This window comes from Saimiri boliviensis, chromosome 15 (assembly GCF_048565385.1).
Source record: "Saimiri boliviensis isolate mSaiBol1 chromosome 15, mSaiBol1.pri, whole genome shotgun sequence".
In the NCBI taxonomy this organism is placed as follows: Eukaryota; Metazoa; Chordata; class Mammalia; order Primates; family Cebidae; genus Saimiri; species Saimiri boliviensis.
Window position 1 is genome coordinate 35,374,064 of NC_133463.1, and position 14,512 is coordinate 35,388,575.

General features: G+C 36.1%; 1 protein-coding gene across 4 annotated transcripts in view; it reads right to left on the reverse strand.

The window, feature by feature from the left end:
• Positions 1-14,512, reverse strand: part of SLC26A7 (solute carrier family 26 member 7) — a 149,142-nt gene that overhangs the window by 42,536 nt on the left and 92,094 nt on the right. For all 4 annotated transcript variants that reach the window (XR_012514071.1, XR_012514070.1, XM_003940520.4 and 1 more), the window contains exons 7-10: positions 13,789-13,936; positions 11,311-11,424; positions 2,947-3,024; positions 2,153-2,248 (exon numbers count right to left, since the gene is read on the reverse strand). Coding sequence is in view for 2 of the 4 variants with exons in the window: in XM_003940520.4 (XP_003940569.1) it covers positions 2,153-2,248; positions 2,947-3,024; positions 11,311-11,424; positions 13,789-13,936 (436 nt within the window). In the remaining 2 variants the exon portion in view is untranslated. The remainder of the gene's footprint in view (positions 1-2,152; positions 2,249-2,946; positions 3,025-11,310; positions 11,425-13,788; positions 13,937-14,512) is intronic.

The window sequence follows — 14,512 nt, forward strand, 5'->3', positions numbered from 1 at the left end:
TACTTTATCTCTCAATGTCTAAAGATAATGCTAAGTTTAAAAAGACCTGAGAGAAAGCATTTTACACTCAGTGAAAAACTTTCTTCTAGCTTGAAAACAGGCAGATATTGAGACCATAAAATAGCTCAAGGAATATGAAACACAGTTCTTGGAAAACTACGTGGTGACATACAGAAAACAAAGAGATGAAATAAATAACTCAGGTATGAGAATTCTTTTTTTTTTTTTTTTACAAAAATACTAAAGGTAACCACTAAATGCATTTAGACAATAGAATTTTTTATATACTATAACACAGTGAACAATATCATCTTACCCCACTGATGTTCATAAATAGAAACTCAGAAGTTATTCCAACTGATCCACTTTATATAATGAATTGGTGGTAAAGACTAAGAAATGCAATCTCTTTAATATTTTTTATCTGATTCTCTCTTGTACTTCATGGTCTCAGCCTTGATCTAGGCCTTTCACACTTATATTCCTGAATGGCTAAAGCAGGGCTCCAATTGCTATATACTTCACCAGTTTGATCCGTCTTCCTCAAATTACTCAAGTGTCCTTTCTAATACATATGCTTTATTCTTATTTCACCTTTCAGTGATGCTTCACTGTCTTCAGAATGAAATCAAATCATCTTTGTAAGACATGAGTAGCCTTTTCCAATCCAACCCATTCTTAATTTTCCAACATCATCTGTCACTATTCCCATCCTCACAGTATATGTTCTACCCAGGCAAAATACCTTGATTTTCAGAGACAGAGATTTTCACACTCATCTCTGTATCTTTGCATCTGTGGTTCTCTTTCTTTCTTCTCCAGGCAATGCCTATTCACTCTTCAATGCTCAACTTAGAAATCACTTCCTAGTAGAAGCCTTAAAGCCTTACTTGACATCTTCTCTACCCTTTCTAATATGGTAACGCTGTCTCCTATGTGATCAATGAGTTCCTTGGAAATACCTTAATCATAGGGTTATCAAGTAGCTTGTTGAATAAGTTTGCATCTTCTCATCTCTTTGTTTCCATGAGCCACCTACCATATATCACCTTTAGAAGGTAATGGTTAATTTTGGTCTCTTGTTCAACCTACAAAATCCTGTTCCTTCATATCTCAGTTCATATTTCAGCTCTTTTGTGAGAGTCTTCCATGTTAATCAGTCCAAATTAAATGCTCCTGCCTCTATTTTCCCCAAAACTAAGCTACTCCTTTTTCTTCCAGGTCATGTTTTATCCTGCCTTACATAGTAAGTTATTGTTTCTGTGTCCATTTTCTGTACAAATAACTGTCTGGAGAGATTGGGTAGTTCTCTGCGCATTCTTCATGGTACCCAGCACTGAACTTTGGTAGGAGCTCAGAAATGTTGAGCTCCAGAAGGAATATTATGAAAGTAGGTACCAATATAAATAATATCCCAAACTCTCTTGAAGTATCTGAAGAAGAGAAAATGTATATTTCATATTAATAATTACATTTCATATGGTAACTGTCATAATAGATCTAAACAGAGGGTACTCATAAAATACTTTTTCCATAACGGAGAGGGAGAGAATCCTGGCTTGCTCTTGCATAGACAGGATTATCTAGAATCAGGATGCTATTCATGTAGTAGAAATCACACTTTATTATGGTTCAGTATATTTTAATCTGTTTCAAGCAATGGTTATTTTAATATAACCCATTTAAAAGGCAATTCATGAGACCTTTTGTATTTAGAATGGAAGTGGTCACCATTAAGAGGTTCACCCTATATTCATGTAGCATACATTCTCAGTGATTAATGATAGTTTTTCATACAGGTTGTAAATTGTCGTATTTCTACTACTGTCTATTTCCCTGATAAGTCTTACTGCCAAAATAAATTCATATTGTAAATTGGGCATTCCAAATCCACTCAAATTATTAGCATTTCTTTAAAAGTTCCTAAACCACACAATCATCAAAATTTGACCAAATTCTATTTCTGTTTCCTATGAAGACAATTTATATTTTAATGCTTTTATTAGGACTTTGGAAAAAATAAATGGTAACTTGTAAAGTGTACAAGTCTCAAATGGCTAAATCTACTTTCTGCAAATAAAAGTATTAGTGCTTATTTGGTAACATAAGCTTAAGCTAAAGAGGGATGATTTTAGGTCAAATTTCTACTCACCCAATCGATTTTATCCACATTCCAATATTTTTTTAAATCTCGGAACTGTATTAGCATTCCCTTCAGTCCCACAACAATAATGCTTGCAAGGACACACTAGAAGGAAAATACAAGTTGAAGAAGAAGCAACATAAGGATTTTAACTTAAATTTAAAAGGGCCAAGGTATTGTTATCGTTTTGTTTTTAAAGTACTTAATAGAGAAAAACAGTCACCAATTAGAAGATGAAGGAAATATTTGTTTTGTTTAAAACTAAACATTACTGTATTTTAGGTATATAATATATATTCTAGAAATGGAGACTAGTTCTCCCAAGCCTGGTGTTTTGCATTACTTTGGTGCTTCAGGCTTATGAAGAAGGTGAAACACTGGCACTAATGTTCTGAGTCACTTTGTATAACAGATTTATCAACAGTGGGAACTTGTATTTTGTTCCCTACTTCCTTGCCCAAGCACATGTATATTTCTAACAGTCAAAGTTTTGGTAAAATGTTTCCAAAGTCTACTTCTTATAACAGAATATGCCTAGTTCCACCCTCCAGAGGAGCACAGAATAAATCTAGTTCCACAATGCCATTCTTATGTGAGAGACAAAAACTCAAGAAAAACAGCCATGGTATCTCCTCCCGTGCCTGCCTCAAATGTGGTAGCTTTTCCACACCTTCCCCATTCAAACTTTACCTCTGAAACATGGGTTCTAGATTGTTGAGATTATACTTCCAAGAAATTTTATATACAGTGATTCTCATGAAACTTTAAATTAAAAAGTAGATAGTGAAAAAGCACTACTGTACCATGGGCAGCCAGTAAAGCAAAGGTCCTATTGCATAGATGACTATAAGGACGAAAATGCAAGATATTAGGCAAGCCACCTGTAAAATACAAGACAGACAAAAAGAAAAAAAGAACGCCTTGAACTTTTTTTATTATTCCAAAGTTATGGGGTTGGGGGATAATTCTTAGTTTATCTTGATTAGAAGAAACAAAATGTTGGCACATAACTGTTAAATTGCTTAGAGTGTCATTATCTATATTTTGCAGCTGAGGGAAGCCAAATGTGACAGCTGACAAACTAGTGCAATCAAATTAAGTCAGTGATGAGAGAAAAGCAATTCCACACAAAGAAATAGGACACCATCAACTTTTATCACACATCATAGCGATGGCTTTTGTGTTTAATAGTGAAAGTGACATTTCAATTAAAAATTCTTTAGCCTGTTGTTGCTTAGCCTGACTCCTCTCCTTATTTTGTAGGGGGTTGAGTAATAACTCAATATGTGACTGGGGATATTTCTGTGCTAATTTCCACTAAAGCATTTACCCTCTTTGGAGTTCTTTGTTAGCAAAGGCTCTAGTTATGAAGTAGTTGTATGGGATATGGGAGTGATCTCTGGCAGTGGGACAGACTTAATTTTATTAATCCTGAAAGGTCGTTAGTATCATGTTCTAGCCAACTAGCCTGCTGACAAAAGGCAATTCAATTCACCTGACTCCTATAGCCATGTTCCATTTGATGGAGAACTTGATTTCAGAGAAGCAAATGTTCAGGACTTAATAAAAACACTTGGCCAAACTGTCTTCCTAACAAGAAAAAAGAAGACTTTCACAAGGCCACAAAGATGCCTAGAACATCATTATGGAGATATGAAAGGGAATTTGGACCTAGTAGAATGGCTTAAATTTAAAATATATATATATCAAAGGCTGGCAAAAAAAACTCCACGCAACTGCAATTCTCAGGCATTGCTGGTGGGAATACAATAGGTATAGCTACTCTGAAACAGTCTGGCAGTTTGTTATAAAGTCACACATACACTTACCTTATGACCCAGAACTGTCTAAGAGAAATGAAATATATGCCCAGGTGAAACCTAAATATGTATGCACAGAATCTTTATTCATACACACCAAAATCTTAAATGACTGAAATGTCCACCAATTGGTGAATAAATTGCAGTACATCCATACAATAATATACAACTCAGCAATTAAAAAACACAGATGAAATTCAAAATTATTAAGCTAATGAAAGAAGCAAAACACAAAAGACTACATACTATAAGATTTCATATCTATGACATTCCAAAAAAGATAAATTATAGAATGCCAGAGGCTGGAGGTGGAAGCAGATAATTGACTACAAAGGAGTACGAGAAAACTTTTTAGGTGATGGAAATATTCTATATCTTAATTTTACTTGTTATACAACAATATATTTTTCAAAAACTGAACCATATAACTTAAAAGGATAAATTTTACTATATCTAAATTATACCTCCATAAATGGATTTTTAATGAAAAAAGAAACCTGGGAAGACAACTGTAACAATTGCTTACAGGCATATGTTCATACCCAGGGTCAGTCCAGCATTTGCATTTGTCCTGAACCTGTTACTATCAAAATACATGTATATGGGAAGAGGGACAGTGGAGTGGGAGTAGCTATAATTATTCTGCTAAGCAAGGAGTCATCCGAATGAACATAAGATCAGGCCTTTCCTGCTTGGCAGAAGCTGACGGAGTCTGTTCTCCCTTGCATATTTTGTGCAACTCGTCACAAACACTCTTCAGCATACAAAGGGGAAAAACAATTCTTACTTGGGAATTAAATAACTAGGGAAACTAAATGATTGCCCATAAAAGAAATTATAGTACACCAAACTGTCACTACATTGATCACTCAGGAGTAATAGATAATTTTACATAAGAATTTTTATCAATAAAGTAAGACGCCTGTCACTCTACTAGACTGTAAAGAGGTAGGTGTCAGAGTGCAGCTCACAGGATCCAGGCAGAGAGCTCAGTCAGTGATTCAGCAAATTCGTGTTTACATAAAAAGAATAAAATACCAACAGCTAAGGTTAATTTTAAGACAAAAGGCAATGGCACGTACTCTTTTTGTGGGACTCTTCTTACAATGTACCTGACACCAAAACCCTAAATCTTAGGAGCTGGAATGAACTTTGAACAGTTGCAGCTGCAACTACTTGGAAGGATCTGAGACAGAGAGGCAACGTGCCAAGATCATAGAGCTAGGGAGTTCGAAAGCATGAAGGTCATATGGAACATGTACTGAACTGAGATTCAAGAAAACCAAATACATTCTAAGATTCCCAAATTTAGTATACTACACTAAAGCTGTTATAGAAATTACAACCTAACTAAATAATTCTATTTAAAAATAGTAAATCGCAACTACATTTGGGCTATTCTCTAAATAACATTTATCTTTTATTTACATGGTGCTTTGCATGTTCGTCAACAACAATTAAACCATAATTTCAGCCTTGTAGTCAAAATAAGTCAAGAGTTAAATGGATCTTATTTGGCAAAAGGTGACAAACTATGGGTGAAAAAGACTATTTGTTTACCTTAAATGGTAAGTCATGCAATGAAATAGACCATAAGCAAGTAAGTGATGTTACCTCCCTTAATGCATTTGCCTAATCATTACTGATGCCCTAGGTCAAAAGATAAGTTTATCTATCTAATGAGACAAGAAACTCTTACCAGCTCTCCTCAGTGTATATACTCCTCAGTCATGGAAATTAATGATATTATATTGTCTGCCTTCACAGCTCTCAAAATACTGATTATTCATTCTCTCCATAAAGAAGTCAGGACACTGAAATTTAGATTTGTAAAAAATCTTTGCGATTATGCAATGGAAGCCATCATTCCATAATTGGCCAACTCAGTAAATTCAAAAACAGCTCAAATTAAGATCAGATATTTGCATGTATAAAACAGAATTCTCTAACTTCAGGATTCTATAATAACCCACTTAAGCTATCTTACAATTATCGTCTACTTTCTTCACATCTTTTACTTTGTGTATTAGGTAGTATTTTCTTGCATTTCTCTGATCTACTTAAAGAAAAATTTGAAAAACAAGTTAAAACCAGAACAAAACAGATAAGCTTATTTCTTTTTTAATCTCAGAAAACAAAACAAAATAAAACTAGCTTCTTAATAAGTTTCAGGTTGGCTTCTATTGTAATTAGTAGAGTTCATACAATTATCCATTGGGCAAACACTCGCTAGGATTTTACTCTTTAACTCTTTTTTTCCATGTCATACTAACTAAATGTCCAAATACATTTTTGCTTGAAAATCATAACTACTGATATTTAAAAGTTCATTCAGTATAAAAGAGGATGAAATAGTCAATATCTTATTCTTGTTATGTTCTCAAACAATTGTTTTATATGTTGTATGTTACTTACAAAGATGATTGTGGATGCATTTTTATTATCCATACTGATATATTTGGTTGGGAGTAGAGGGAGATGCCAGTAATTTACTGCCTAAGTAGTTGTCAGAGAATGCATAAGTCGTTCTTGACTGCACTGCATGCACAGTATTGTAGGAAGTAGTGGAATGGCAAGAGATGGGAAAAGGCAGAAAGAAAAAAAAAAAGAAAAAAAGAAAGAGGACTAGATTAAGGCTTTAAAGGAGATGAAAGCAATGAACCAAATTTTGAAAGAATAAAGGAATACAGTTTGGCAAATTAGAATGCAGAGACAATCTCAGTGTTGCAGAAAAACATGCCAGCTGTTGTTTTCAGTTGTGGCTGAGCCGCCTGTGCAGCAGACACAGTCTCTCGCCCCTCCTGGTCATGCCTCCCAAGCTCCCTGCAGAGCACCAGCGGATCTCCTCTGTTGGAAGTGAAGAGAAGCAAGCAGGGAAGAAAACCAGGGGACACCAAGCTCCCTCCCATACTTACCGTTCTTTGTGGGGAAGGAGAGAAGGAATAAATGTAACATTTATTTCTGCTATTTGTCCAAGCTGTGTGTTATTATTCTCCTAAAGGCCTTTCTTAGATACGCATGCTTTGGGTGTCTCATCTAAAGGGGCTCACTGTAAAACGGGTTTCTTCATATAGAGGATAGAAATGTTTCTGGTGACCATGGCACCTGGTATTAAATGCTCAGTAACTCTTGTCGTTCTAATCCAAACATTTGGTTTCATTTTCTAAAGCACTGAAAGACTTTATCGTCAACTCACTTGTATATAAAATTGTCCTAAATTCACTGTCAAAACAGCCACGTGTGGCTCTTGAGCACGTGAAATGTGGCTAGTCTATATTAAGATATGCTGCGAATCTAAAATACACACTAGATCTTGAAGCCTTGTACCAAGAAAAAAGATGTTAAAATATCATTAATAACTTTTAAATTATTTACTTTAAAATAGCATTAATGTTAAAATAATATTTTGACTCCATTAAGTAAATTAAAATATAAAATTAAAATTATCAACTTCTTCTACTTTAAAAAATGTGGCTACCAGAAAATTTAAATTATCTGTGTAGCTCACATTATGTTTCTGTTCAATAGTTTCTCTAAACTATATGATCCTAAGCCAGGTTTTAAATGGGATTTTCTGTAAATGTATATTAAGCAGCAATAAAAACAAAAACCTGTCCATCTTGACTAGTCTCTTCTAATGTCAGCAAAACCAGTAGTTTTCTTTCATGGTTATTGGAAGCTCTCATTTATTATTCATTTTTTTCTGTAGTAATTATCTACCACCCACCATGTGCCAGTTCCTGGGCTAGCCACTGAGGATACAGTGAACCAAACCAGACAAGGTTTTGGTGTTCTCCAGTAGCTTTAAGTCAAGGATAGAAGGCTGACATCAATCACATAATCACACTAATGAACATTTAATGTCAAATACCACCAAGGATGCTGACAAAGAGGGACAAACACGACTGACCCAGAAGTGGCAGTGAGACATGAAGGATGGGAGGAATTCACATGGAGAGGAAGGGAAAGACAAAGGGAACAGACACTGGAATCCACAAGGGCTGGAGAAGGACTAGGTCTGAGAATGAGGTGGAGAACAGGCCAAGAGGAGGCAGAGCCAGGAAGCACTCAGCATCTGGTAGACAGCAGAAAGGTCTCAATTCCAAGACCTATGCAATGTCTTATATGGGCTTTAAGCAAAAATAACGCGACCAAATTTGAAAAGATAACTTTCCACAGAAATAACATTTCTATAGAAATACCAGTAATGTTTCCAAATAAAAGTCAGTTGGTAAATTCATTAACAAATGTAAGATGATTATCACTGATCCATTGATTGGTTGTCATTAGCCTAAAAATTGAAGATTGTTTGTCACCTAGTCAATTTGCAGGATATAAATCTAGTCCCTAAGAGAGTCAGAGCCATTTAAGGGGCTGTTTTGTGAAGTCATGTCACATAGAAAATTGCTTTCACAAATAGCCTATTTAGAACAAAACTTTTAAGGCTTGGCTTGCCTCGTGCTTTCCAGAAACATGTCAGTTATCAGTTTTACCCACATAAACTTAACACTTGCAATGTTAAAGGTCTGAAATGACTACCATGGGAAAGCATCCTCCATTTGAGTATGCACATTAAATCAGATTCTTTCCCTGTGCAATTTAATGGGAGCTGTTGAAAAGATTAGTAACCATCTCAACAAGCAGAGGAGCATGAAAACATTCTGCCACTGAGCTTTGTTTCCCTGGACTAGTGTTTTGTCAGATTCTTTTCATTTCTTTTGAAGGCTGATGAATAGAATACCATGCAGGAAAAAAAAAAATTAAATAAAATGTCCTCAGAAATGTTCTGTTGTTCTAGTCATTCAAACGTGTGGCCTCCAGAACAGAGATGAGAAGGGGCTCTGCTTTATTCCCAACCGTATTCAAACATATGTATACCCAACTCAAGTAAAAAAAAAATCCCAAATTAAAAAATACGTATATGCTTTCTCAAACTATTCTCTTTCAGACACTTGATATTAAAGGTCACAAAGATTAATCAGATCATTTTATTATTACTAAGATAGTAATTTGAAAAGCAGGAAAATGCCTAAGGAAACCCCAGATATGGAAGACATTCAAAATGGAAACACTTCAAAGATTCTCTTTCAACCTTCCTTGCCCATGTGGTAAGTGACTATGTTAACTTGCTCAAGATCCTGCCGCACCGTGAAGGAGCAACTTGGACTAGAAAACTGTGTCGTTGTGTCTCAACCATATCAGGATGTTTTAAAATTAAATGTTAAAAAAGGGTTCTAAACATTTAATTATTTTTCTAATAATAATAATAAAATCAATGATCATTGTTAACATTTAAAGGACACTTAGTGCTCAAGCGTCACGCTAAATAAGCATTATTAACTCCTTTAGTTTTGTAATAATTCTACTTTAACAGCCAAGTCTATGTATGCCAGAGAGGTCAAGTTACTTGTGCAAAGTCACCTCACTGGTGTTGAAGCTAAGGTACAAGCCCAGGTTCTGGAGCCTGACCACAAACCACTCACTATGTTTATTGAGCCTGTTAAAGAAGAGAGAAAGCTAATACATTCACTCTGGGAAGAAACTTCCATAGAATCCTGCTGGCACAATAGCTCACACCTGTAATCTCAACACTGGGATGCCAAGGTTGAAGGATCCCTGAAAGCCAAGAGTTCAAAATAAGCCTGGGAAACAAAACAAGACCCTTATCTGTACTAAAAATTGTGGGAAAAAAAATCCAGGTGTGGTAGTGCATACCTGTAATCCCAATTACTCTGGATACTGAGGTGAAAGGATCACTTCAGCCCACATGTTTGAGGCTGTAGTAAGATATAGTGGTGCCACTGCATTCCAGCCTGGCCAACAGAGCAAGATGCTGGCTCAGAAAAAAAAAAAAAAAATCCAAACAAAACAAAACAAAAAACTGCTATAGGATTCTGGGATTTTACAGATAGAAGAGTCATCAGAGTAGGGAATGATATTTAAGTTCATTGCATATTAAACCTTCAAATTTAGATCACAAATATTTGAGAGTATAGTTTGCAAAAATATTGTTTATACCACTACAAAAGATGACCCTACACTTGAAAATCCTAGCTTCGTAAAAATCCATCAGATTATTTGTGTCACATAACCAAGGGTGAATGAGGATTTTACTTCTTAGCTGATGAGTTGTGGCAATTATTTGTCAAATTACAATACATTCAGCATTGGTTACTGCTTGCTTTCGTGTACTCTATGATATACCGATATGAATTTTATTAATTAGTTTTATGCTATATTTTAATATCTGTTGACCACTTGCCCACAAGGTCAAGAACCACATACTTTTCAAAATCAATTATTCTACAACCTAAAAAAGTATTTAATAAGGAAGACTCCCAATGAATATTTGAATTAGCACATATAATGTTTTAGAAGTTCTCATTTGATTCCTATTTAAACATAAATTGTTTTAATAACAGCTAGCTGTTAATGTTAATTTTTTATACTAAGATACACATGGTTTTTCTTATAAGAAAATAGTGACTAAGGATACAACTTTTGGAGTAAATCTATCTGGTTCCAATCCCAGCTCCGCCATTTACTACCTCTATGACCTGTGTGAGCTGCTTTAATCTTCTTTTCCTCAACTTTCTCATGTAGAAACTGATATAATAATTACACTTCCTTCATAAGGTTGTCTAAACCATCAAAGGTTTAATTTTTCATAGGATTAAACAAGCTCATTTATAACAAAAGTATGAGAGGCAATGCCTGACACACAACTCAATATCTTCCATCACCACCACCATCATCATCAACAGCAACATCTTCATCACCATGACTTTAATCATCCTCATCATCTTACCAGTATCCATCAGAATGCCTGGTATACCACAGGCTCTCAATACATGTCAAATTGATTTGAGTTCCTAAAAAATATAATTGCTTAATTTAAAATATGTGCAGATTATCTTATTACACACTTAAATACCTGCATAAGTCTATAGACAGAAATTTCAGTGTCAAGGATTGATTTTTTTCACATAACAGATTTTATTTATTTAAAGGAAATTAATAAAAATGGGAAAACGTCATATTGACCATTTCAATTAGAAAGAAAGCAACAAAGAGCCACCAGTAGAGGGAGCTCTGGCCTCAAAGGTTGCTGACCATAAAGCTGCAATTTGTACAGAATTTTTTACTTTGCTTGCTGAATCCTCAGCTTTCGGAAGTGTCATTTATAAGAAAGACAAGAGAGAGAAGGACTTTCTTGCAGCAAATTAGAAAAAAATTAAAGAAGTGAAAATAGTTTCCAGGCTTTAAAGGGAAGCTAGCTCTTCCCACTCTCCAAGAACGGGATCCAAGGCCCAGCAGTCCTCTGCCCCTGCTGAACAATTCAGTTACCTGTGTCTTTGCTCCTGTGCTGTACAGACCGGCAGTCCTTCCCATGGCAGCAGCACTTGGTATGCAGAAGAAAAATGAAGAAACTATATTGCTGAGGCCATGGGCCAAAAATTCCTGCAAGATTCATAATGAGAGAATATATAATATCTTAATCACAATGACTTTTCGAGACCGCAGGTACAATTTGTCACATAACGAGGCTTGTTTGTATTCAGATTTTGTTCTCCCCACCAGTTGGGATTTAACAATTACAATATAAATAGCTAACATTTATTGGGTGCTTACAATAAGCAAGAAATTGTTCTCAAGCACTTTACTCATTGAATCCTCATAATAACCTTATAGGGAAATTCTATTTTTTTTAATGCTCTCTGCCATTAACTTCTCCTCCATTTTTAAGTCACCTCAATCAGGTTTTTCTTCTCGCCACTCCACAAGTGACCTTTACAATGCTAAACGAATGACTCATTGTTGGCTGACCTTGCCTGAAAGAGGCATTTGGCATAGTTGCTCATTTGTTCTTCCCTAAAGGCTCCTTCACTTGGCTTCTAGGATGTCCCCGATTTCCTCCTACCTCCCTGGCCATCATTTTTAAATGTGCTTTGCGGTTCTTTCCCATCTAACCAAGTTTAAATATTGGAGGACCGCTTCTCTTCTCTATCTGCTTCTTAGGTACTCAAATACACATTGACAGCTCTAAATGTTTTATCTGCAGCTTGGACCATTTTTCTGAATGTCAGACTGTATAGTCAATCTGCTACTCAGCCTCTCTCTTTGGATGGCTAACAGGTATCTCCAACTTACTAAATTGTGCTACAGCTTTCTAACACCCAACCTGGTCCTCCTATGTTCTTCCCTATTTCAAGTTTCAAATGCTTAGACTGAAAGCTTTAGGGTTATTCTTGACTTTTCTGCTCCCTCTTTTCCCAGATGGTACCCATATCCAATCCAGAATCCATACACTTCCATCTCTTCCATCACTACAACTTAGTCCAAGTCATCAAATATCACTTGGATTATTGCAAATTCCCCTTAATAGTATTTTTGTGTCTGCTGTTGCTAGTAAGTACAACAAATATCCCTGCCCTTATAAAGCGGTGGTTGTGGAAAGCAAATGCTGGCAATAAACAAGATAAGTACAGAAAGCAAAGCTGAGGAAGGCATGGGTAAATCTGGAGTTTAAGATTTTAGATTACCAAAGATGGCCTTTGAAAGGCAAAGAAAGGAGCATTTGAATAAAGAAGCTGGCTGAGCACAGTGGCTCACACCTACAATTTCAGCACTTAGGGAGGCTGAGGCAGGGGGATCTCCTGAAGCCAGGAGTTTGAGACCAGCCTGAGCAAATAGCAAGACCCCCTATGTTTTAAAAATGAAAAAAAGAATTAGCCAGGCATGGTGGTGCATGCTTGAAATCCCAGCTACTTGGGAGGTTGAGATGGGAGGATGACTAGAGCCCAGGAGGTTGAGACCGCAGTGAGCCATGATCATGCCACTCACTCCAGCCTGGGCAACAGAGTGAGCCTTGTCTCTAGAAAACAAAAATTAAAAATAAATAAATAAAGGAACTAAGCAGGTATCAGAGAGAACAGAATTCCCAGAAAAGGGAGCAGCAAGTGCCTATGTCTGTAGCCAGAAGCGTAACTAGTGGGTTCAGGGAGAAGCCAGGTGGTGTAGCTAGCACAGAGTTTAAAGGGTGTAAGACCAGGGAGGAAAAGGGTATTCACAGATTATGCAGAGCCTTGTAAGCCATGAGAGAGGCTGTGATGCTGAGTGTGACCAGAAGTCACTGGGAGGTTTCGAGTAAAAGAAAAACGTGGTCTGCATTGTTCACCATTGCATCCCTTATACCTAGACCAGTGCCTGCTATGTATTAGAGTTCATCATAAATCTGTGGAATGAATAAATCTTTTTTAAAGATGAGGAAATTGGTGCACAGAGATTAAGGTCACAAAGTGTGAGGTTGAGATGTGCACAAACGTAGACTGATATTCATAAACCACTGCACTGCAACTTCTCTGCAGCCCAGTACAGCTCTGTAGGACATGACAGGACATGGACAAAAGTGTATTCAGAAATATGATCAGTATAATCTGCATCTCCTGGTATTCTAATAGACCCTCACCTTCTTTAGCTTTTTTTTTACTAAGAGTAATACTAGTCTTATTTGTACTTAGAAATCCATAATTACTAAACATTAGCATGCAATGATAAATATGTTTGAATTCTCTCCTAAAAACAAATCAAAAAGAACATCATGATGCCATTTATTTTAACAAAAACAAAAAGTATTATGAACCATCAATGCCAGGTTTTTAGCTTCCTATGAATGATTTAGATATTTTTCTTTGTTTTGCTCAACCCATTCTTGCTATAGAGTTAGGAAAGTTTTATTTTTCATAAGTTCGACATTTTTAGGATCTGGGAATACACAGTGCAATGATACAAATGGAGTAGAGAGGGGCTGGGGGCACACTCCACCTGGTTGTCATCAATTGAATATTTGAATTTTTTGGCAGATCCTTGAGCAAGAGCCAGCGAGGCCACATAGCCTACAAGTGCCACTCCGAAAGCTTCTGTGATAACCGCAGAGAGGATGCTCATTGGGGGAGCTCTAGGTGAAGGAATTCTGTGGAAAGAAAGACCATATTGAAGTCATCAAACTTCATGTAATTTCTGTAACAACTTGCAATGAATTTAACTGTAGTAATGACTCTGAAGTTTACATAGACTAAGTGAAATACCCATGAGAAAACCAAGCAGTCTTGCCCTTAAAAGCCCTTTGTTTTCAACATTATTTAGCAGAAAAGCAAAATTACAAGGAACACCACAGGGACAGCTCCATGCATTTAACTGGCATTTACGCCCAGGGAATTCAGATTACACCACAGAAACTCTGACTCGACAGAAATTTCCTGTGTTAGAACAAAAGCAAATCTGGAGCGTTCTTTCATTCGAACCTTTCCAAATATTTATTTGGCTGGTGTTGAAGACTGTATTTCCTCCCTTGAATACTGCAGAGCTGTATGCAAACACTGGTGTACTGTGGGCTACCATTCTTGAGTTAATTCCTAAATTTGCCATTGAGTTCATTATCTTAATTATGTTTTTAACTAAATCCTTTCACAGTACACTTAATTATGCCTTATATCCATTAAGAAAAGTATGTATAAAGGCTCCAACTAACCCTCTGTTTCAAAATACA